General features: G+C 38.3%; 1 protein-coding gene across 3 annotated transcripts in view; it reads left to right on the forward strand.

Annotated features, from left to right (window-relative positions):
- cadps2 (Ca++-dependent secretion activator 2) overlaps positions 1-22,653 on the forward strand; it is a 150,956-nt gene that overhangs the window by 65,272 nt on the left and 63,031 nt on the right. For all 3 annotated transcript variants that reach the window (XR_013783952.1, XR_013783953.1, XM_079411890.1), the window contains exons 4-8: positions 9,421-9,501; positions 10,477-10,707; positions 10,921-11,042; positions 18,118-18,229; positions 18,652-18,791. Coding sequence is in view for 1 of the 3 variants with exons in the window: in XM_079411890.1 (XP_079268016.1) it covers positions 9,421-9,501; positions 10,477-10,707; positions 10,921-11,042; positions 18,118-18,229; positions 18,652-18,791 (686 nt within the window). In the remaining 2 variants the exon portion in view is untranslated. The remainder of the gene's footprint in view (positions 1-9,420; positions 9,502-10,476; positions 10,708-10,920; positions 11,043-18,117; positions 18,230-18,651; positions 18,792-22,653) is intronic.

Below are 22,653 nucleotides of genomic sequence, written 5' to 3' on the forward strand. Positions count from 1 at the left end.
CGGACAGGAGGGGAGTTCAGCTTCACTGGAGACACGCGATCCACAAACTTTAAACTCTTGATTTAAAATTATGCTGCGCTTATATGCATTTGCCCACTGTCATATTCATATCATTTTCACTGTGTGCTGTATGTAAAATGAGTGTTACCTTGGCTTTATTCGAAAAAATATGATTCCCAATGCACACAATCTTCCCAGAATACTGAGTGCCCTGTTGGTCACAGTGTTTACTTCCTTTTTAATTCTATCTTTATTAAATATTTATTTATTTGTGAAAAATACTTTGTCATCTGAAGTGTAAGTATGTTTATTTTACACTTTTTTTTATTTTTTAATCCATTTCAAATTATTAAAAATTTCTTAAATATTAAATAAATAAAATTGTATTGGCTTTATATCGGCCATCGGCCACCCTGCTTTCCAAGATATCGGCATCGGCTGTCAAAAAACCAATATCAGTCGACCACTAGTCATTATTATACTATATAAACTGATTAAAATTGTTTATCCAATCCAAAATTATTATTAAATAATAATAATATTTTTTTGTGTTGTTGTTAATTATAATCATAATTATTTTATTTACACTATATTTTTATAATATTTATTGTCTTGCATTTTGAATGTAAATGCACACAACAATTATTTAATTTTAATTTTACTATTTTTACAAAAAATAATAATAATTTTAAATATCTGAAAAAAAAATGTTTTAACCCCACAGGTTGTCACTAAAATTTTATGTAAGGTTTATAGTTGCTCAAATTAATATTCCTGCAAATCATTGAGAAAATGAATTACATTAGCTCTTGCAAATGATTAGGATATTAAATGCATCTAACAGATGGGTCATTTCAGCAGAACTTTTTGTAATTCACGAGTGCAACAAGTGAAGCTGAAGGACAATCTGATTGGCCCTGATCCTGACTACAGGTCCAACCTTAACTTAATTAAATGTCACAGTTCTTGCAGCATGCATTCAGACGTATAGCTCAGTCTAAATGGCACGCTGACAGCAAACACAAGAGTTATTAGACGCTAATTAGTTATAAATAAGCTATGAGTTGTTGATTATGTGCTTTTACACAAGCCTTAATTACCTGTCAGAAACTGAAATAGATGGCACTGTTAATTCTTAATTAGTGGCCAGTATCGTAATGCGTGTTTCATTCGCTTCCCTATGATCTTTTAATTTTCCGTTTATGCATTTATTGCTCATGAAATGAAAAATATTCTTCAAACCGAACAGATTTGAAGACCAATGCAATGATGTAGAAAGGTTATTCACAATTTCCAGCTTAGAAGAAAACCGCAAGCATGATCATTTGATCACATCCCACCCTGACCTTGACCACCTGTTGTTGCTTGAGTCATTAGGTGTATTATTAGTGGATTTTACCAGAGGTTTTCATCCCTGTCATGCTCTCATTACATCCTGCATGTTTCAGAGGTGCACTTCTTTAACTCACCGATTGGCCTCTTTCCGCCTAGACGTGGCAAACTGCATCATTAAGGCCTCCCACATATGACCAGACCAGCGCCGGGCTGACAAGAGGCCTTCATCTGCTCTGCTTTCTCCCACACACTCCTTCTGTGAGATTTGAGGCGTTTGTGGATTTGCATATGTTAATAGAACGAGTCGATAATGAAGGTTGATGTGATGGGAGCAGTAGATCTGCTCAGTAAAGCATGGCAGACATTAGCTGGTCTCATTGCAGACACCAGCACTGTCTTCACATGTTCTTCTGCTGTTTACAGCATCAGATCAGTTCAGATAGAATGATGTGTTACACAGCAGACTGATTAAATAGAAGCAGATATTTATGTTTTTAGATTGTATGTTTTATTTTAGGGATGTTCCAATCAAGTTTTTTGTGCCCAGTCCGATTCGAGTCATTGAATATTGAATTTCTGTCGATACCGAGTCCCAAACCAGTACTTTTATTTTCTAGCACTTTGTGCACATTCCAAGTACATTTGGCATTGCGGTTTAAAAACAAGTGATTTTAATCTGTTGAAACACTAACAGCAGCGAAAGAGAACTCATTTCCCTATATGCATGGTCTTTGTAAGAGACTGTTTCTGAGCGCTGTCAGAGAGGCCGTTTTTATAGGCCTTAAATGGTTACACACACTTGTATGTGTCAAAATTCCCATCTGTGCAAGTATCCTCATAAACACAGTAATTTAGGTCTTAAGTGAAAGCAAACAGCTGAGAAAGAAAACGCATGTAACAGTATATTGGATCCGGGCAGCTCTTAAAGTGACAGCAGTCTAATATTCCTGCTGTCTGTCATTCTGTTAAAGTTTTTCCTCAAAAAATTACAGCACCCGTGAGCAGGAGGATAACACTGGCATTTGTTTTGATACTGGAAAGTCTTTTAAGCATTTTTAAAACAGTTCCAATACAAGGCATTTTTCTAAACAAATGAACACTTTCACATTTTTAAAACGTTAACTTATTTACAGTTGAGCCAGTTTTGTAGTGTATATAGCTATTTTGACTTTTTATTTTGTATTTGCTGTGCGGCTTGAACGCTAGACTATGTGCCTATCTTTGGCGAAGCCACGTGGAGAGCCGCTTCTGAAACGTGCCGCGGATTGAGGCCGTGTCGAGCGGCGGGATGGTGTAAATCAGGGGTTATATGTAAGATGGCGCCGGTGAGATCGGCTGCCGTCACGACTGCTCCGACCAAACCTTGTCTTCTTTTGTTATTTTTTCGTATTTTTCGTATTGTAAACCATAATCACCGGTTTCTTTTTGTAAGATGGCCATTCTTACATACGACAGGGCCACTCTTATTTCTATTGGTGCACAATGCAATCACCTTTCGCCGTTTTTGAACCCGGACCCATCCTGGCCGAGCGAGATCCTGAGAAGGAACAAAGGACGCGACCCGTACCGGCGTCCTCGAGGGAAACGAGCCGGCGTCAGGAACAGGCTGAGGGCACGCGCACACCGCGCTCCCTTACCAAGTGTCCTGCTCGCCAATGTCCAGTCGCTGGATAACAAACTCGATGACCTCAGGGCAAGAGTCAAGTTCCAGAGGGACATTCGTGACTGCAACCTTCTCTGCTTCACCGAGACATGGCTGAACCCAGTGGTACCAGACCACGCCATCCAGCCGGCCGAGTTCTTCTCGGTTTACCGCATGGACAGAACGCTGGACTCGTGGAAGACTAGGGGAGGTGGAGTATGTCTGATGGTGAACAAACACTGGTGCGACAGCGCGAGCATTGTTCCCCTCTCACGCTCCTGCACACCGAATCTTGAACTTCTGACCATCAAATGTCGCCCTTTTTATCTCCCTCGGGAATTTAGCTCGGTCATCGTCAGTGCCGTTTATATTCCACCTCAAGCGGACACGGACACTGCGATATGGGATTTACATGAAACACTACACCTTCACCAGACACAGCACCGGGACGCCGCATTCATTGTTTTGGGAGATTTCAACAGTGCCAACCTCAAGCGTGCACTACCGAACTTCCATCAGCACATCAGCTGCCCCACCAGGGGCGAAAGGACATTAGATCACTGTTACACCCCATACAAGAACAGCTACAAGGCACAGTCACAACCACCGTTTGGGAAATCGGACCACGCCGCCATCTTCCTCATGCCTGTTTACAAACAGAGGCTGAAACAGGAAGCCCCGGTGCAGAGGGAGGTCCAACGCGGGACGGACCAATCGGTGGCCGCTCTGCAGGACGCGCTAGATGATGCAGACTGGGACATGTTCCGGCGCAGCTCTGATGACGTCAGCTTGTTTACGGAAGCGGTTGTGGGATTTATAGAGAAACTAATGGATGATACAGTGCAGAAAACTATCATCAGGACGTTTTCCAACCAGAAGCCGTGGGTGGACAAAACCATCCGCGACGCCCTGAGATCCCGCTCCGCTGCCTACAACACAGGGCTCATCACCGGGAACATGGATGACTACAAGGCTGCATCTTACAGCGCGCGCAGAGCGGTGAAGGAGGCGAAGCAGCGCTACGGGAGGAAACTAGAGTCGCAATTCCAACATGGCGGCTCTAGGAGCCTGTGGCAGGGACTTAGAACCATCACGGACTATAAAACACCACCCTCCAGATCGGGGAATGCGGACGCTTCTCTGGCTGACGAGCTGAACACTTTTTATGCTCGCTTCGAGGCTGCAGCTAATCACGCTAGCGGCGCTAGCAGTGCTAACTGCATGCACGCTGAGGAAGCCGGTGAGGACAACGTATTCACCATCACGGAGCATGACGTGAGGAGGGCATTCAGGAGAGTGAACATCAGGAAGGCAGCAGGACCAGATGGCATCACAGGTCGGGTTCTGAAGGCCTGCGCTGACCAGCTAGCACCGGTGTTCACTGTGATCTTCAACCTCTCCCTGGAACAGTCCATAGTCCCCTCATGCTTTAAGCAGTCCACCATTGTTCCTGTCCCCAAGAAACCCCAGCCCACCTGCCTAAACGACTATCGCCCTGTAGCCCTCACATCAGTGGTGATGAAGTGCTTTGAGAGACTGGTCAGAGACTTCATCATTGCATCACTACCAGACACACTGGATCCACTACAGTTTGCATACAGGCATAACCGCTCCACGGAGGATGCCATCTCACACCTCCTCCACACCACAACAAGTCACCTGGACTGCAGAAAAGGGAATTATGTAAAAATGCTGTTTGTGGACTACAGTTCAGCGTTTAACACCATTATTCCCTCCACACTCACCTCCAAGTTGGAGGTCCTTGGTCTCAGCACATACTTGTGCCAATGGATCTCCAGCTTCCTGAAGGACAGACAGCAAGCCGTACGGATGGGTAAACACACCTCATCCTCAATCACCCTAAGTACTGGAGCCCCTCAAGGTTGTGTTCTGAGCCCCCTGCTCTACTCACTGTACACTTATGACTGTGTGGCCACTTCCAACTCCACCACCATCATCAAGTTTACTGATGACACTGTTGTGTTGGGCCTGATCTCAGACAACGACGAGACGGCCTACATACAGGAGATTAAGAACCTGGAGAGTTGGTGCCAGGTGAATAGTCTACACCTGAACATCAGCAAAACTAAGGAGCTGATAGTGGACTTCAGTACGAAGCAGGAGCGGTCATACCAGCCGATCACGATCAGCGGGACTCCAGTGGAGAGAGTGGACAGCTTCAGATACCTGGGTGTTCACATCACGCAGGACTTGACTTGGTCCTGTCATACCAGCACCCTGGTGAAGAAGGCCAGGCAGCGTCTGTACCATCTGAGACGCTTAAGGGACTTTAGACTTCCCTCCCGGGTGCTTAAGACTTTTTACACCTGCACCATCGAGAGCGTCCTGACGGGCAGCATCACTTCCTGGTTCGGGAACCGCACTATGCAGGACAGACGAGCCCTCCAGAGGGTGGTGCGCTCAGCGGAACGCACCATCCACACCGAGCTCCCTGACCTGCAGGAGATCTACAGCAAGCGGTGCCTGACCAGGGCCAGGAAGATAGTGAAGGACCTCAGCCATCCCAACAATGGACTCTTTTCTCTGCTGCGTTCAGGGAGACGCTTCCGCTCCATGAAGGCGAACACAGAGAGAATGAGGAGGAGCTTCTTCCCGCAGGCCATTCGGAGTCTTAACCACTCTCCACTCTAAGCACATCACCCCACACTTCCACTTTGCACATTTTCAAATACAATCTGCACTAATTTGTAGAAGGTTACGTAAGGATAAATGAGTGGGACTTACATACCATTTGTCTTCTGTCTTTAGTATTCCTTTTACTCACTTATACACTTTACTGCACTGCACAGCACACGGACACTTTATCACTGACATACACTTTACTTTTTATAGAATCTATATAGAATCATATTCTATTTTTATTCTTCATATCTTTTTATTCTCATATCTATTTTTTATTTTATTTTATTGCTAGTTTATTTCTGTATATGTTTACTGTACTTTTTCTATTTGCATTTTTGTAAACTTGAGGTTTTTCTTAATTTTGTTGGACAATTTGTTGGACAGTTGTACAATACATTTCACTACATGTCGTACTATGTATGTATATGTATGTGACAAATAAAATTTGAATTTGATATACTGCACTACAGGCTACAGTGCCATCTATTGGATTTTACTGATATTGCATATTGGAACAACTGCCTCACGGGCTGGATGAAAACGCCTGTTTGCACACCTCTGCAGATTCGTATTATTTTTTTAAAAATCCCTCGCGGGCCGCCATAGGAGTGATAGCGGGCCGCAGGTTGGACACCCCTGTGTTAAACAAACAACAAAAGAGAGAACATTTCTAACTGCTCTTGACTAAATCACTTTTGTAACATTAATAAAAAGTCAATAGAATAGTAGTTTGTCCTATTGCTTGTAATTTGTTTCTTATTTTTATTAAATTGCTGACTTTTTACTTGTCTTCGGTGAGCTTGTTTTTTTCTGTTTTTTTGTTTTGTTTTTGTTTTTTTAATTTGGGGTAGTATTAGTTTTTTGTGATATAAGTAGAACTTCTGAGTCTGTAAGTATAAACTTCCCAGAAGAATTTGAGGGTAGCATACGTGGGATTATTTGGCATTTTTATCGCTCCCTGGGCAAATATAAGTATGATGGCTTCAATAAACCATGACACACCTAGCTCTTTCCCTGCCAGTGTTTTTTTTTTTTTTTTTGTAAGTTGCCAGCCACCGCCAGCATTTTATCATTTTCACTAAAGTTTTATGGCACCCTGAATATTTTGTTGTATGAATATCTGAAAATGCAGTATGCCAAAACAAAGAACAGAGCTTCTGCTTTAAAGGGGTCTTGAACTGCCTCTGTTTTTTATTTTGTACTGGTCTCTGAGGACCACTTATAATGTTATCAAGATTTTTACATCAAAAAACTAAATTTAAAACCTATTTTCTGTCCTGTTTTGACCCCCCTCATCAGATCGCTCTGTTTGAATAGACGTGGCAGATTGTAGATTCAGAAGTATACAACCACTGCTATGATTGGCTAACAGTTGTGTATGTTTGACAGTCTATGTCCTTCACAGAAGGACACTGCTGTGATTTAGGTTAAAAATGCATAAATACTCAGTACATGTCAAACGATCTGTTTAACAGACAAAGTAATAGTAATCACGTTATAAAAACAGTTACACTTGTGAGTTGCGACATTACTGTCGGAGCCAATATAGTCGACACAGCATCATCTTTTAGTTTCAGTCTTTCTTGAAAATCCTGCGTCTAATTGTGCCTTGTTTACAAACAAATCCACGGTAAAATGAAGTGAACAAAGAACCAAGTTCTTACTGACGCGGTCTGGAACCTCATGAAAAATAAAGTTAATTCACTCTTTCCTAACATTGGGATCAGAAGGGAAGGCAATGCAAAGACTGTTTTTTTCCACAACTTGGCACTGAACAGCATCTTGTTGTGTTCGAAGCATCTTTATCCTTTGGTTTCTGTGTAGACCTGCACGTTTGCCTCTCTCGAATAGATGGGCGGGACTAAACGGGCAGCGATGTGGAAGCAGGTGTTGATCTTCTTCTGCGGAGGTGGTGTTTAGCTACACTATTACATCATAGAGTGGTACATTCCACAACCTGTCGCGATGGACAATGACATCGGGGGGCAGGGGTTGGAGTTAGGGGGTGTGCCCGAAGCATAAATCGGTATTCAGAACGGCATGCAAAACAAATAACGGTTGCCAGCGGTTGCCTGTTACAGTACATAAAATTTTACTTACCACATAACCAGACAAGAGTAAGGAGAGATGACTGAACCTGGTCGCACACTGGATGAGAAGAGCAGCGTCGTGCCACATCTTTAAAATCTTTAAAACACATTTTCTATGAGCGTACGCACACCTGTGGCGCCATTCGGCGTCTGTTCGCGGCACCTAGCAACGATTCAAAACAATGTAAAGACGTGGCGCGATGCAATGCTGAGCTTCTCATCCAGTGTGCGACCAGCTTGAGACGATGGTGAATGATTTGCAGATCCCGAGCACAACTGACAAACAAAAGTACTGCCGCTCCATAGTATAAACAGAGTACGTGCCATCGTGAATCTCGAAAGTGAAACTAAAAAGCGATCGTTTCAATGTCAGGCATAATAGTGGTTCCCTGATGCACACAATTTAGGCTATACAATATAATTACCCAATGATATAACAGCGAGAGAAATTAGGCTACTGAAATCTATATTTTCTTCCCATCACGTATTTATTCCCTTTTGGGGTCACGTAGTAGGCTACACTGCATTTTCTTTCCAAACACGGTACTGGGTTGCGGGGGGTATGGGGGGGGGGGTGGCATCACGATGCCGGCTCAACATCGTGATGTCTATGAGCCATCAGCAATGGAAGATGGCATCGTCTATCGGCCCAGCCCTAGTGCAAATGCACATCAGCTTTTCGCTTCGGACGCGTCAGCGGAGGTTGCTGTCCAGTGCTGCTGCTTCATCTGAGCATGCTGTAGCTCTGCTGGGCGCTTCAACACTTTTTCCTTTACTAAAAGAGCAGTATCTAAAAGATCCTCACTTCATTCAGTAACTTTAGGTAGTTTTGATTTATATGCTGTTTAATACTTGATGATTGCGTTATTTTACATATGCACCTGCTTACATACGCAATTGCTTGTTTCTGCTGCTTTTTTGTCATGTTTTGATCAAGACATTCAATGCTCGTTTTTTTTTAGAAGATGCATAATACATACTAGCACCCCCTACCATACACCAGTAAAAACACTGAAAGCTGGAAAATTCTGTCAATGGCAAGGAAAGAGTTAATACAATGAGATACAATTCATACTGTATCTGCTGCACAAAAGATGCGGTGCTAGTTACGTAATTTTGAGGGTCAGGAGTTTGTTCAAATCACAAATTATGAGTACCACTTAATTTATAATTTTAAAAAAAGAAAACTTTGAGTGAGCTACTGTGGTGCAGCAATAGTGCAGTGTGAAATGGGAGCGGAGTCCATCCTACTGCTGCCGAAGGGAGAAGAGCTTATCAAGTGGAAACAGTGCTCCGGTGGGGGTGGTGTGTGTGAGATACAGAGAGATTTCCCACTCATGGAGAGGAAACCCTGTGTTGACAACATGCCAGCAGTGCTGTGTGGGTGTGTTTGTGTGTCACTTTTATGTGTGTGCGTGTGTTTTACATTCCAAAAACGCTTCATTTGAGGGCATGCCAGAGCCGCTCAGTGAACAGATATAGACATTAAACGTTTTTATGATCTCTCATCTCCTCGGAATGGCCCATCCAAGCACCACCGCTGCTTCACAAGGCTCAAAAGAGATTACATGACTAATCATGGTAGTTATTGAGTCCATCTTGCCCGTCTTTTCACCACGGTCAGCTTTGATCTATCTAGATCTACCTGTGGGGAATGGGTTTAGTAAGCCGTGTCAAATAGATAAGCTTTGTCTTCTGTTCTCCGTGCAGCTGGACAATGTGGACGAGCAGGCGGCGCAGATCCGCAGAGAGCTGGATGGGCGACTGCAGCTGGCCGAGAAAATAGCTAGAGTAAGAAAACTTCAGCTGTTTCTCTCTTTATGGTAAAAACACCTACAAATTGCTGATAAAAATGGAATCAAATAAGACGTTTTTTTTTATTTTTTTTACAGATTTAAAGGTGGACTAAATGTGTTACCAAATGAGTGCATATCAGTGTTTTCTTCACATACAAGTTGCAGACAAATGATTCTTACGAACTTCTTTTTGAACAGTTTTGAATCAGACTCGGATCCATTACGGTGTAAATAACATAAAATAACAGCAACAACAAAAAGCATTACAATATTTTGCAAAAAATAAATAAATATATTATATATATATATATATATATAATTACATATATATATAATATATATATATATATATATATATATATATATATATATATATATATATATATATAATTACATATATATATTACATATATTATTGGTTTGTCTACTTTTTAGCTTATTAGTTAGTGTATTAAGTCAGTCGTATTGTGTACTCATTCAGAGCTGTTAAGTAAATTTGAAAAACTTTGAATTTAATATTAAGTAAACTAATAAATAAGAATAAAAATGTTATAAAAAAAAAAAATTCACAAAATATTATTAGTTATGCCATTTATTTAGCACATTGTGGACTAAGTCAGTTACATTGTGGACTCAGTCAGTGAATTATTTGGAGCCACTATTGAGTTAATATTAAATAATACAAAATATAAAACATTAAAAAAATTCTAATTAAATCTAAATAAAACTAAAAATAATTAAATAAAAAAAATATATTTTTTAATGAATTGTTGATTCATCAGTCATATTGCACGAGTAAATGATAATGTAAATTAATATTAAATAAACAACAATACCCCCCCCCCCCCCCCCAATAATGTTAATTGTTAGTCTTTTGTGTAATATATTTTTGACTAATTGTAAGGTTGAATCAACTGTACGGGTACCTGAAACTCTCTGTGTTCATCCTGTTTCCTGCTGCGTCCGACAGGAGAGGAAGTTTCCAAAGTTTATTTCCAAAGACATGGAGATGATGTATGTGGAGGAGCTCAGGTCATCTGTTAACCTGCTGATGGCGAACCTGGAGAGCCAACCTGTGGCCAAAGACTTCAAGCCCAAAATCAAGCCCAAACTCACACCCATGAACAGCTTCCTGGACATCGGCGATGAGAACGATTTGCCTCTCTCCAAATCTGACGTAGTGCTGTCGTTTTCTTTGGAGGTAGATATTTGATTGCTCAAAAAGGTTGGGGCCAAAGATGCCATCTTTGCTTTACAATTCACCTTCATCTTGCCATTTTTAGTGAGTGGGTTGTTTAAACAGCTAGTTGCCAAAAAGCACTTGACAAAAATAAGAAATCTAAATTGTTGCTCTTTCGATGCTTTTCAGATGTCATGTGAAGTCTAATCATGTGGTCTTGTTTCTTTTGCTCAGATTGTGATCATTGAAGTGCAGGGGCTGAAATCCGTTGCTCCTAACCGGATCGTGTACTGCACCATGGAGGTGGAGGGAGGACAGAAGCTCCAGACGGATCAAGCCGAGGCCTCCAGACCACAGTGAGTATGGTGATCACAATAATACAAATAAAAGCCCTTAACATGATATATACTGGTGTTATATATATATATATATATATATATATATATATATATATATATATATATATATATATATATATATATATATATATATATATATATATATATATATATATACATATATATACATATATATATATATACATATATACATACACACGCACACACCCCACACACACACTACTGCTCAAAAAGGTTGGGGCCAGTAAGATTTAATTTAAAGAAATTAATGTAATACTTTTATTCAGCAAGGGCGCATTAAATTAATCAAAGGTGACAGTAAAGACATTTATAATGTTACAATCAAATTCTATTTCAAATAAATGTTGTTCTTGTGAACTGCATTCAACAAAGAATTATGAAAAGGAATAATGTATCATGGTTTCCATAAAAATATTAAGCCACACAACTGTTTTCAAAAGAAGCAAATCAGTATATTAGAATGATTTCTGAAGGATCACGTGACACTGAAGATTCAGCTTTGCATCACCGAAATAAATTAAATTTTCAACTTTATTCATATAGAAAATAGTCATTTGAAATTACAGTAATGTTTCACAATATCTGTGTTTTTGTACTATTATTTTGATGAAGTAAATGTCTTGGTGAGTCTTTCAAAAAAAAAAAACAATGCTTATGTTTATAAACAGTTGCAAGTCCAGGTGCCAGTGATTTTTTTTTTTTTTTTTTTTTTTTTTTTTTTTTATAGATTATAATTTTAAGGTCACTGCTATATTTTCATTCTATAGTACGCTGACTTACAAATCTGCTGGGAACATCTCACACTTGCTTTTTATCTTCAGACCTTGAGCATGAAATCGCTCTTATCTCATCAGCTCCCCATTAGCGTAGTGACTAGTTTTGACACTGCAGACACATTGAAAATATGCCAGCTGCGCAGCTCTGAAGTGCAAATGTGGCTCTGTCACACTGCTGATCCCAGAATAACACTCTGTATGTACGAGACACAGAAATGTGAAGCGGTCATCATTGGCCGCAGTGTTTTGTGTAATGTTAAATGAATCTCTGGGTCCCTTTGAGTCCATAGCGTATCTGCACTAATGATGCATCTGACCTGAACTGACTAACGTGACCTGCCAGAACTAACGCTACGCTCGATATTTACATTTGCACTCATTCTCAAGACATTTACAGGTATAGTTCACCCAAAAATGAAAATTCTGTCATTAATTACTCACCCTCATGTCGTTCCAAACCCGTAAGACCTTTGTTCATATTCAGAACACAAATTAAGATATTTTTAATGAAATCCAAGAGCTTTCTGATCCTCCCATAGACAGTAAGGACATCGTTAAAATAGTCCATGTGACATCAGTGGTTCAACTGTAATGTTATGAAGCTACACAAAGAAAACAAAAATAACGACTTTCTTCAACAATTTCTTCTCTAATAAGACTGAAACACATTTCTGCTAGTGGATATAGTTGATGTTTACTATTAAAGGTGCATTCTGGGAATTACTAGGAAATAAACAAATTGGACAGCTCTAGAAATGTCCTCCCTTGCCAGTGTACTAACTAACCATATGCTGAATAAGACAGCCTAGAAGAAACTGGATCGTGTTCCAGTCAACACATAGACACTCTATACATCTCCCTCACATTTCTGGATTTCATATTGGTTTTCATTGATTAGGTTCCATATTTGTTGTTTGTTGAGTAGTTGTGAAGTTATTGTATATTTATAGAAGCAGTTACTTTCAGTAGCTTTCATACTGTTTTAGTGCACTTTGATTGCGGATTTGAAGTTATTGCTACTTTGACTAGATAAATGCAGGATTCTGTCTGTTTTTCTCAAATACCCCTTTTCCACCAAGGCAGTTCCAGTGCTGGTTCGGAGCCAGAGCCTAGTTTCAAACCGGTTCTTTGTCTTTCGACACCCAAAGCACCAGCTCCGAACCAGGAAAAGCGGTTCGTAAGTAGCACCAAAGCATTGCTGGGCTAGAAGGAAGAACCGCTTGCGTCAGGGGCTGGGGGTGGGGTTACCGTGACCAACAAGACGACAGAAACTTTGGACCGCCATATTTGAAATAGCAGCTAAACGCAAACACATTTGATTCGCCGTGTTTGGATGCCGATGTAGGTTTGCAAAGACATGAACATCAATAGCAACGCAGCGTCCGCCATTGTTGATAGTTTGTTTAGGCTTGTTCGGGATGGAACGTTACTGCGTGGACCGGTCGGTGCAAGGCATCGGGGTGGAAAAAGAGCCCCTTACCTCCAAGTGTTCCAGTATAGGCGCGATATGACAAGGAGGCGGAATTCATCAAGGCTAAATGAGCTTTCTCACTCTCGGTGAAAGGCGGGTGGCCTTTAAGAGTGTTGTGTAGCGTTGAATAGAAAGATGACTCAGATCACACTCATTTGCCCAGCCATTTAGCAATATATGCTAAACGGATGCAAAGAACGTAAAGTCTGGAAGTAATGGCCCATCAAAGAACATACTGTGTTTAGTTGTCACTCCTAACATCTATCTATCTAGCTATCTATTTTTTTTTTTTGGCTTTTCATGACCATTTTAGCTCAACCTTTCTTTGATCCAACCGTTTTTTTGTTTTGTTTTGTTTTTTTGTTACTTTGCCATTAAGAAACAGATCCAATAGATGGTCTTTTTGGACTGGATTGTTTTTGTAAGAGTTACAGTATGATTTCATTGTACACAAAAAGATAAGATCTGGGAAAATTAGCTTCCTCCTGTTATGAGCACTGTAAAACATTTCTTAACTACAATCTAGTATGATATTGGCAACTTTGTGTTGTGCACTTTAAGGAAGCCAATTGTTGTGGGTTTTTTCCTTCTTATATTACATTTCTAAGACAGCTATTATTCCCATTTTTCTCCAGCAGACACTGGAAATTGAAATGTCACTTGTAATCTCATCAAGGTGAATCAGTGGCGTGTGAGATGATTTCAGTGTGTTTATTGTGCCGTCACCTGCTGGAGTCGTGTGGTTCAATCCGATAACGTGCACATTTGACCTCACAGTATGATGTTAATTAGCACAGAGGAACCACATCTTGCGGATCCCAAGATTCATGCAAGTGACCGTTTTTGTTAAAGGAAAAACATACTGAAAAATTTCTCAAAATTGTGTAAAATTATTTTTAAATCGTTTAAAACTAAATTACAAAATTGACTGAAATTATACAGGCGTAATAATATAATTTATTTATTATTTAATTTTTTTATATGACCACTTCTTTAATATAATTGGTGTTGCAAGTGAAAGTTCCTACTATTAGGAACACCATATGTCAGACATATGTGATTGTATTATACTGGAATTTAATTAGAATTACATTTTAATCTGGCCAGTGATGTCATTTCCTGGAAATGTAGTTACAGAAAAGGCATTAGACATTTATTATAAGTCTTTTATTGGCTTTGTGCACATTACCTACAAATGAAAGCATAATGAAACCCATTTTCTTGAAGGTGTTTATACTTGTATTTCGTTTTTCCTTTCAGAAGTACTCTTAGATTAAACTCTCCCCTGCAAATCTCCTGAGACCATTTGAGCATGATTATTATTCCCAAATAATGTCATTGTCTGGTTCTATTGACATAATGTTGCAAACAAATGCGAAAATTTAGAAAGTCATTTTTAATATGAATACGGTATTGCGTCATTGTGCTGATGGTTAATTAGATGGAAAGATTTGTTATTTTGTTGCCTTGGCAGCAGTTTGCTTAATAAATAGTCCTTCCTACTTGTTTTATGGGTTCAGACAGCCTCTAGGTGGTGAGAGGTCAGTTTTAGGCCAGTAACATCAACAGACCTCCCAAAATATCCATCCTCTGATGAAGCTCCCCAAGGCGGGATTGGGGTCTAGACAATGTCAGTCAGAGTGAAGACTGAAGGATCTTGTCTCGGTTTCATTGGCAACAGCTGTAGCTGAAATTTAGTGTTGGGTTGGACCAGCCGTTCATACAGTAGACAAGCATTTCTTATTTAAATTGGAATGTTAAGTCCACCCTGTAGGGTCTTAGTAACTATTAGCTAGTTTGTAACTAACTCTGTACTTAATTTGGTTGCACTGTTAGTTCTTAAGGCAGAGTGTAACTTAACTTTTAACCTCCCCGTAAATACCTTCAATACCTTTAAAGGAACACCACTTTTTTTTGGAAATAGTCTCATTTTACAACTCCCCTAGAGTTAAACAGTTGAGTTTTATCGTTTTTGAATCCATTCAGCCGATCTCCGGGTCTGGCGGTAGCACTTTTAGCTTAGCTTAGCATAGATCATTGAATCGGTCCCCATTTGTCTCTGGGCCGTGAACGTGGTAATTGTGTTGCTGTCTATGCAGGGTCAGCAAGCTCTCGGATTTCATCACAAATATCGTAATTTGTGTTCTGAAGATGATGAAGGTCTTACGGATTTGAAACGACATGAGGGTGAGGAATTAATGCATAATTTTCATTTTTGGGTCAACTATCCCTTTATTTCCCCTTATGTAGATGCAAAACATGTTTTGCTGTAGTCTTTGTGATGTGTTCAAGCGCCACTTTTTAGCCCAGGCACAACACAGTTGGCTTTCGTCACTTCTAGTTTTTAATTGTCAGTTTGGTGTGTCATGACCTTAAGAGATCAAGATTTTTAGCATTAGCCCATCTGCTGGTTGATCCTGTAACTATGGCGGCAGAGAGCATCTTTTTCCATTGACTGACTAAAGCCCATTGAGTTGAATGGGAATGCTACCAGATATTCAGATATTGCACACTTCCTTGGTAACATCATGAGGCCGACCGACACCCAGCCTGGATTCACACAGAGGCTCAGACACCATAGACTGTATAACCAGACAGTGATCCAGCAGTATGACTCAGTGTTTGTTGTAGACAGTCTAGACTAGCTGTGAAAAGATGTGCGAGTGTGTCTGTGCACTGAATCATGATTAAGGATTTAAATGCTTAATTTGATTCAATAGATTAATTGGTTCCTGCTTTTGTTCTGCTGAAGCATGTACTTTCTTTATCAGTATATACAGATCTCATATGTTAGCTCAACCAAGTGTACATACTGCACAGTTCAGTTCGCTTGCAGGCCTCGTTTTAGTGCTTATGTTATAGAGGAAGCATGCTTGGCTTGCCATATGACATTCAAAACACTGTCTGGCGGCTTTAGCAGAAGAAAGCAGAAGAACTGAATTAGATGTGGGAGTCAACTCCTACAATCAAATTGCCACACGCAACTGTTGGCCCGCTTGAGAGAAAGAGTTAGTTTGATTAGGTTGTTGTGTGTTTACAAGGGCTGCACGATATATAGTTTCAGCATCGATATCGCGATGTGCACATCTGCGATAGTCACATCGCAGGATGTGCGATTTTTAGTATACTGATCTCGTTATTTATACTGATCGTTTTCGCGACAGCTGTAGCGTCACTCCGCCCCGCGCTGTCTACACTGGACGCGACAAATCGACCGTTGCAAATCCTTTGAACTTTGTGTCATTACGTCGTAAAAAGAATGAGGGATTTACTCGCAGGGATTTGCGTTGTCACGCCGCATCCAGTGTAGACAGAATCACTGATTATGGGTTCTATTGTATTTTGTCGCGCTGCTTGCGTCCGGTGTAGACACAGTGAGAGCCACGCAGATGCACGTTAACACTCAATTCCGTTCACTTCCTGAAATGATACATACGCGCGAAACTGTCAAAATGCATGTTTCTGCAAGCATCTTTGTAAACACAGTTGCTTATTCAACCAGTATACCGGAATACTGTTAGAATTACCGTTAGAATACTGTTAGATAAATATAAAGCGTTGTTTATCTATTTTATATCTTTGTTCTATTATATTTATCTATGTTTGTAATTTGTTTATTTTTCTATGCTGATTTACTCACCTACAAAATCACCCAATTCATTTTTTTTTTTTTCCCAAATAGAGCTTTTTAAGTCATCTGGTGTTGTTTTTTTTGTTTTGTTTTTTCATATCGCAATATATATCGCAGAAATACAAAATATCGCAATGTGAGTTTTTTTCAAATATCGTGCAGCCCTAGTGTTTACTCAGCTATAGATGTGCAATATGTCTGTATTTTTGTAGTGATCTTATCTCAGAAACTCACATATAGATGTGCACTGACAGACTGATATGCAAGCATGCTATACATAAAGATGACTCTCAATCACTCTCTGCCAGTTTTCCTGACAGACTTGCTTTTAGAGTCAATATTTATATATTTATAAGTCTTGTTTTTGAAGTCATGTTTTGTAAGCCAATAATTGGATTTTGAGTCTAGTTTTGGAGTCGAGTGTTGTTTTGCATTTAGGATTTGTTTTTAGTCTTTCTTTTGGACTCAAATTGTCTTTACATCTTTTTTTGGGTGGAGGGGTGTAAAAATTAGTTTTTTAGTCTTGCTTTTGGAGTCAAAATTTTTTTGTCTTATCTTGATGTCAAGTCTTGTTTTAAATATTGTCTTTGGAGTCATTTCTTGTTTTTAAGTTAAGTCATGTTTTAAGTGTTGTCTTTGGAGTCATTTCTTGTTTTTAAGTTAAGTCATGTTTTAAGTCTTGTCTTTGGAGTCATTTCTTGTTTTTAAGTTAAGTCATGTTTTAAGTCTTGTCTTTGGAGTCATTTCTTGTTTTTAAGTTAAGTCATGTTTTAAGTCTTGTCTTTGGAGTCATTTCTTGTTTTTAAGTTAAGTCATTTTTAAATCTTGCTTCCTGAGTCAATTTTTATTTAATGTCTTGTCTTTTTATTTCTGGTTTTTGGAGTAAAATTTTGATCTTTAGTCTTTTGTTTTGTCTGTTTTATTTGAGCTTTCTTATTCGTGTAAAAAAATTAAATAAACACTGAAGTAAAAAAAATTAATAAAATAAAAATAAATATAACAACAAAAGCAAAGTTTTACAAGAGCAAATAGACACTTTACCATCCCATATACTAATTTGATCAAACAAAGACAGGAAATATTCAGCAGACACTTCATCCTGGGACTAGAGAAGTGGTGAATACAAAATTAAGTCTCCTATTGTGACAGCTGATTTGTTTTCTTCTTCTACAGGTGGGGCACACAAGGAGATTTCACCACCACACACCCCCTGCCCGTGGTCAAAGTCAAACTCTTCACCGAAAGCACTGGAGTCCTGGCTCTGGAGGACAAAGAGCTGGGCAGGGTGAGACGAGAGTCTGTCCTTCCGTCCACTGCTGAGGTTTACATCAAGCTACCTCTGCGTTCGATCTGCACAACGTGCTCAATTATTGGCTGATGTTGCTGGAACAGATGTTCTGCACACAGTGTGTGAACCGTGATGTGCGTGCACATGTGTTTGTATGTGTGCGAGAGGAAAGCGAGCTACAGGCGAGGAAATCTCTAGTCATTAGGGCTCACGCTCCCCGAGTAACAGATGGAGACTCCCCATTAGAGACTCGCACCAAACAGACTGCACTTCCTCCATCTATTTTCTCCTGCCGTCTCTCCCCGTTCATCAGTCTAACCCTTCTTTTCTCTCGTCTCCCATCCCTTTCACACCTATCTCTCCAGCTGCCTATTCAGGTGTAACAGGCCTAATAAAGTGTTTCTAATGTGTTTGTCTAGGTGGTCCTTCACCCCACCACAAACGGGCCCAAAATGGCAGAGTTGCACAAGATGGTAGTGCCTAAGAACAGCCAAGACGTGGATCTGAAAATCAAACTGGCGATTCGCATGGACAAGCCCCCCAACATGAAGCACAGCGGGTACGTCTGTAATGATGCTCATATCCTGACCTCCAGGATCTGAATGCATCCTCACGTGTTATTATTCAAGCCATGAGAAGAGAAAAAAACATTGCACAAATGAAAACTACAAATAGAAATGGATTCCATGGATAAATAAATAATAAATAAGTTTTATTGAATAATACACGGGTCATTTCTCACAGGTAGAAAATAATCCGCATTTTTTAATTATTATATAAATATAGAATAAATATGTAAGTCTTAAAGTAAACTTTTAATGATGGTAAGGGTATGTGTCAGTTAGTTTATATATATATATATATATATATATATATATATATATATATATATATATATATATATATATATATATATATATATATATATATATATATATATATATAGTATACATTTGGTTTGCATTTGGTTTGCATTTGATTGAATGGGGAAAATAAACTAACCATTCAGCTGGAAGCAAATTTACATGAAAGAGGTGCATTGGACAAAATGTGGTTATAGTGCCACCTTGTGTTCAATTATTATTCTTGTGAGTCTCCTCATGTCACATTACTTTTCCTTGGACCTCTAGGAGCCTCTCAGGAAACAGTATCTTGTTCTTGATGCCTTAAGTTTTTTCATAAAATCCCCCAAACTCGCTCTATCTATTATATTATATTATTTTTTTATTTATTACTTATTTTTATTTTTTTATTATTTTTTTATTAATTTATTTTTATTTTTGTTTATTTAAAATATACAAATTAAAATATATATACAAATAAATAAAAAATATAATTTTAAATAAATAGCAGCATTAAATAACATTTAATTTAAATAGAATTATTTGAATGATTATATTGAAAATAATTTGATTAAACAGAAATAAACAAAAAATGAAATTTCATATATAAAAATATAAATAAAAGAAAATCAATTTAATCGAATTAGCTGGTCAAGAATTTAGAGATGTTTTTTTTTGTGATATTTTCTAAACAAAATTACACATTAAAACATTACAAATTAAATATTAAATAAAGAAAATTAAAATAAATAGCAACATTAAATAAAAACGACAATATTAGACAAGTAAACCAAAACTTTATTATAAAAGTATGTTTATTTTTAATTTGCTGTTTACGAGTTCAGTCTTGGTATGTTTAAAAGCAACAAAATTACAAGGGAGGAAAAACAGATTATAAATTAAAAAGTAAATAGTGAACATTCGAATAGCAACATTAAAAACATTAAACATTTGGAACTGTTAAACAAATAAATGAATTATTTAAAAGAAAGTATTATAACAGTAGCTTTTTTAAATTTGCTGGTCAAGAATTCAGATTTGGTATTTTTAAAAGCGACAAAATTGCAAGGGAGGGGAAATAAACGACAGATCCTTCTGTCTGTCTGTATTTGCTCATCCAGAATGAGCTCTGTCAGTAAATGCCATAGTTCTCTGAAGTGAGTAGCAGCAGTGAAGATGTGCAGGACCAGCTGCTGGGGTCCTTCCCTCAGTGGGACAGGGTCAGGGGTCAGATCAGTGCCATCAGCCTGATAATTACACAGAGGCCCTGTGTGCTTCCTCTATAGAGCGGCTCCCTGAGAGGCTTGCTGTAATTGGAAGAAGCCTCTTCAACCTGCAATTACCTTTTTAACGGACCTCACAAGACATTGCAGAGGACCACTTACACGCTCAGACAGACAGACACAAACTTACTCAGACCATTTTCTCACAGAGACTGTGCTGAGACATTGATAATCAAATTTGTATTAATTGCGGCATTTTATACATTTTATTGATTTGCTCTCAGAAATTTACTCACCCTCTTTCCATAAGACACTTCAGACAATATTTTTAATGAATAAAACTTGAAAATAGTCTTTTAAGTAATGACGGAAAGGTCACATTTACGAGTTGAATGCACATGAACGCCACAACAAATTATAACAACAACTCTGAACTTTCTTTTAGCCCTGAGGGTCAACGTTTATTAGATGTTTGTGAGAAAACAGGTCGGATGCAATGTAATGTAGTTGTTAAGTTTTGGTATTCAGAATATGGTCATGCAGAATATATGCTTCATAGGTACTAATAAACAGCCAATCTGTTAATTATAGGTATGGTAATAAGCAACTAGTAAAAATTGGTCCCTAAACTCAAAAAACGTGTTACTGAATTTATTTACAAAAAAAGTTGAATGTACAAAATACACTTTCCCATAAGGCTCCATTATTTGACACAGTAACTAACAATGAGCAAGATATTTTGGTTACACTTTATTTTAAGGTGTCCTTGTTAGTGTATTTATACATTTAAGTACTGAGTAATATTAATTAATTACATGTACTTGCTATTTGGTTAGGATTAGGGTTTGGTTTAGGGTTACTTGCATGTAATTATGTATAATTTGTTGTTGTTGTTATAATATAATTACATGTAACATGTAACAAGGACACCTTAAAATGAAGTGTTACTGACATTTTCTACAGTATTTATTAATCCTTGTTCATGTTAGTTAATAAAAATACATTGTTCATGTTAGCTCAAGCACATTAAATAATATTTAACAGATACAATGTTGAAATTAAGATTAATAAATGCTTTAGAAGTATTTTCATTATTTCTTGTTAACTAATGTTAACAAATGAAGTAAAAATGAAATGTTACTAAAATACAATAGGATTGTACAATTTGGATAGAATATATAATGATCAAATGTATAACAGATTCATAAAAACAAGCAAAAACACACCTGATGTACATTCATTATTTATTTAGTAAAAATAAAAAGTAATTTGAAAAATATTGATACGTTTGCTGAAAAGTTACATTGCCACCTTGCTCCGACCAAAGTGACGTAAATACAGCTGACGTAATTACGACCTTTTGACTTATAAATACGTCAGAATGATCATATTTACAAATTCAATGCTCATGAACGTTACCAAAAAGTCATAAAACTCAAAAAGTCATTATTAAAGTAACTGCAAGTGAGAAATTCAGATATTTCTTTAAGCCCAGAGTTGGAAGCCTGTCAATGCAAAACAAATGGTTGATCAAATGGAGACAACGTCTGATAGTAAATTTGTTGCAATTAATCCCCCCCCCCCCACCATTTACAATCAAATATGCAAATTGCATGCAAAAAATACATTAGTATTTTGATTGTACTATATATATATATATATATATATATATATATATATATAGATACATATATGTGTATATATATATGTATATGTATAAAAACAAAAATACAAAACACACCCAATGCTTTTCTCTTTATTCATAATTTTGTAAAAAATAGTGTTTTAATCCTATGTGTAGAAAAGTTGCATTGCCATCTTTCTCTGACCAAAGTGACTTGAACACATTTGACGTCGTAATTACGACTTCCCAGAATGACTTGAACGCAGCATTTGACTCGTGCAGCATATTCCAAATCCTCTAAAGCCACATTTGTGTGAGGAACAGGCTACATTCATGATGCTTTTTGATCTCATTTGAGATTTGTGAGACCAAAATCGTACCATTTCAGTCTTAGGCTGTGTCCAGTTACTCATATACCCACACACATCCACAAAAACAAACACCTGATGACTGTCCCAGTGCATGGGAAGAGAGAGAGAGCGATCTGCGGGGAGATTTTCAGGTTGAGTGCACCCCATTAAAAGAAGCCATCTGTTTATCAGCAGAGCGACTGAAGAATTGGGAGCCATTCAGTTTTTGTGGAGTGACCCCAGCGTGGCCCTGAGAGAGAGAGCTGCCAGCTCCAGTCTGATCAGTCTGTCTCTGTCTCACTTATGCTCACTGGCTCATTCTTTCTCTCACATGCTCCTTTTTTTTTTACTTCTCTTTGTTTCCCTTTAAAACCATCTTTGC

The sequence above is a fragment of the Barbus barbus genome (assembly GCF_936440315.1).
Source record: "Barbus barbus genome assembly, chromosome: 48".
Classification (NCBI taxonomy): Eukaryota; Metazoa; Chordata; class Actinopteri; order Cypriniformes; family Cyprinidae; genus Barbus; species Barbus barbus.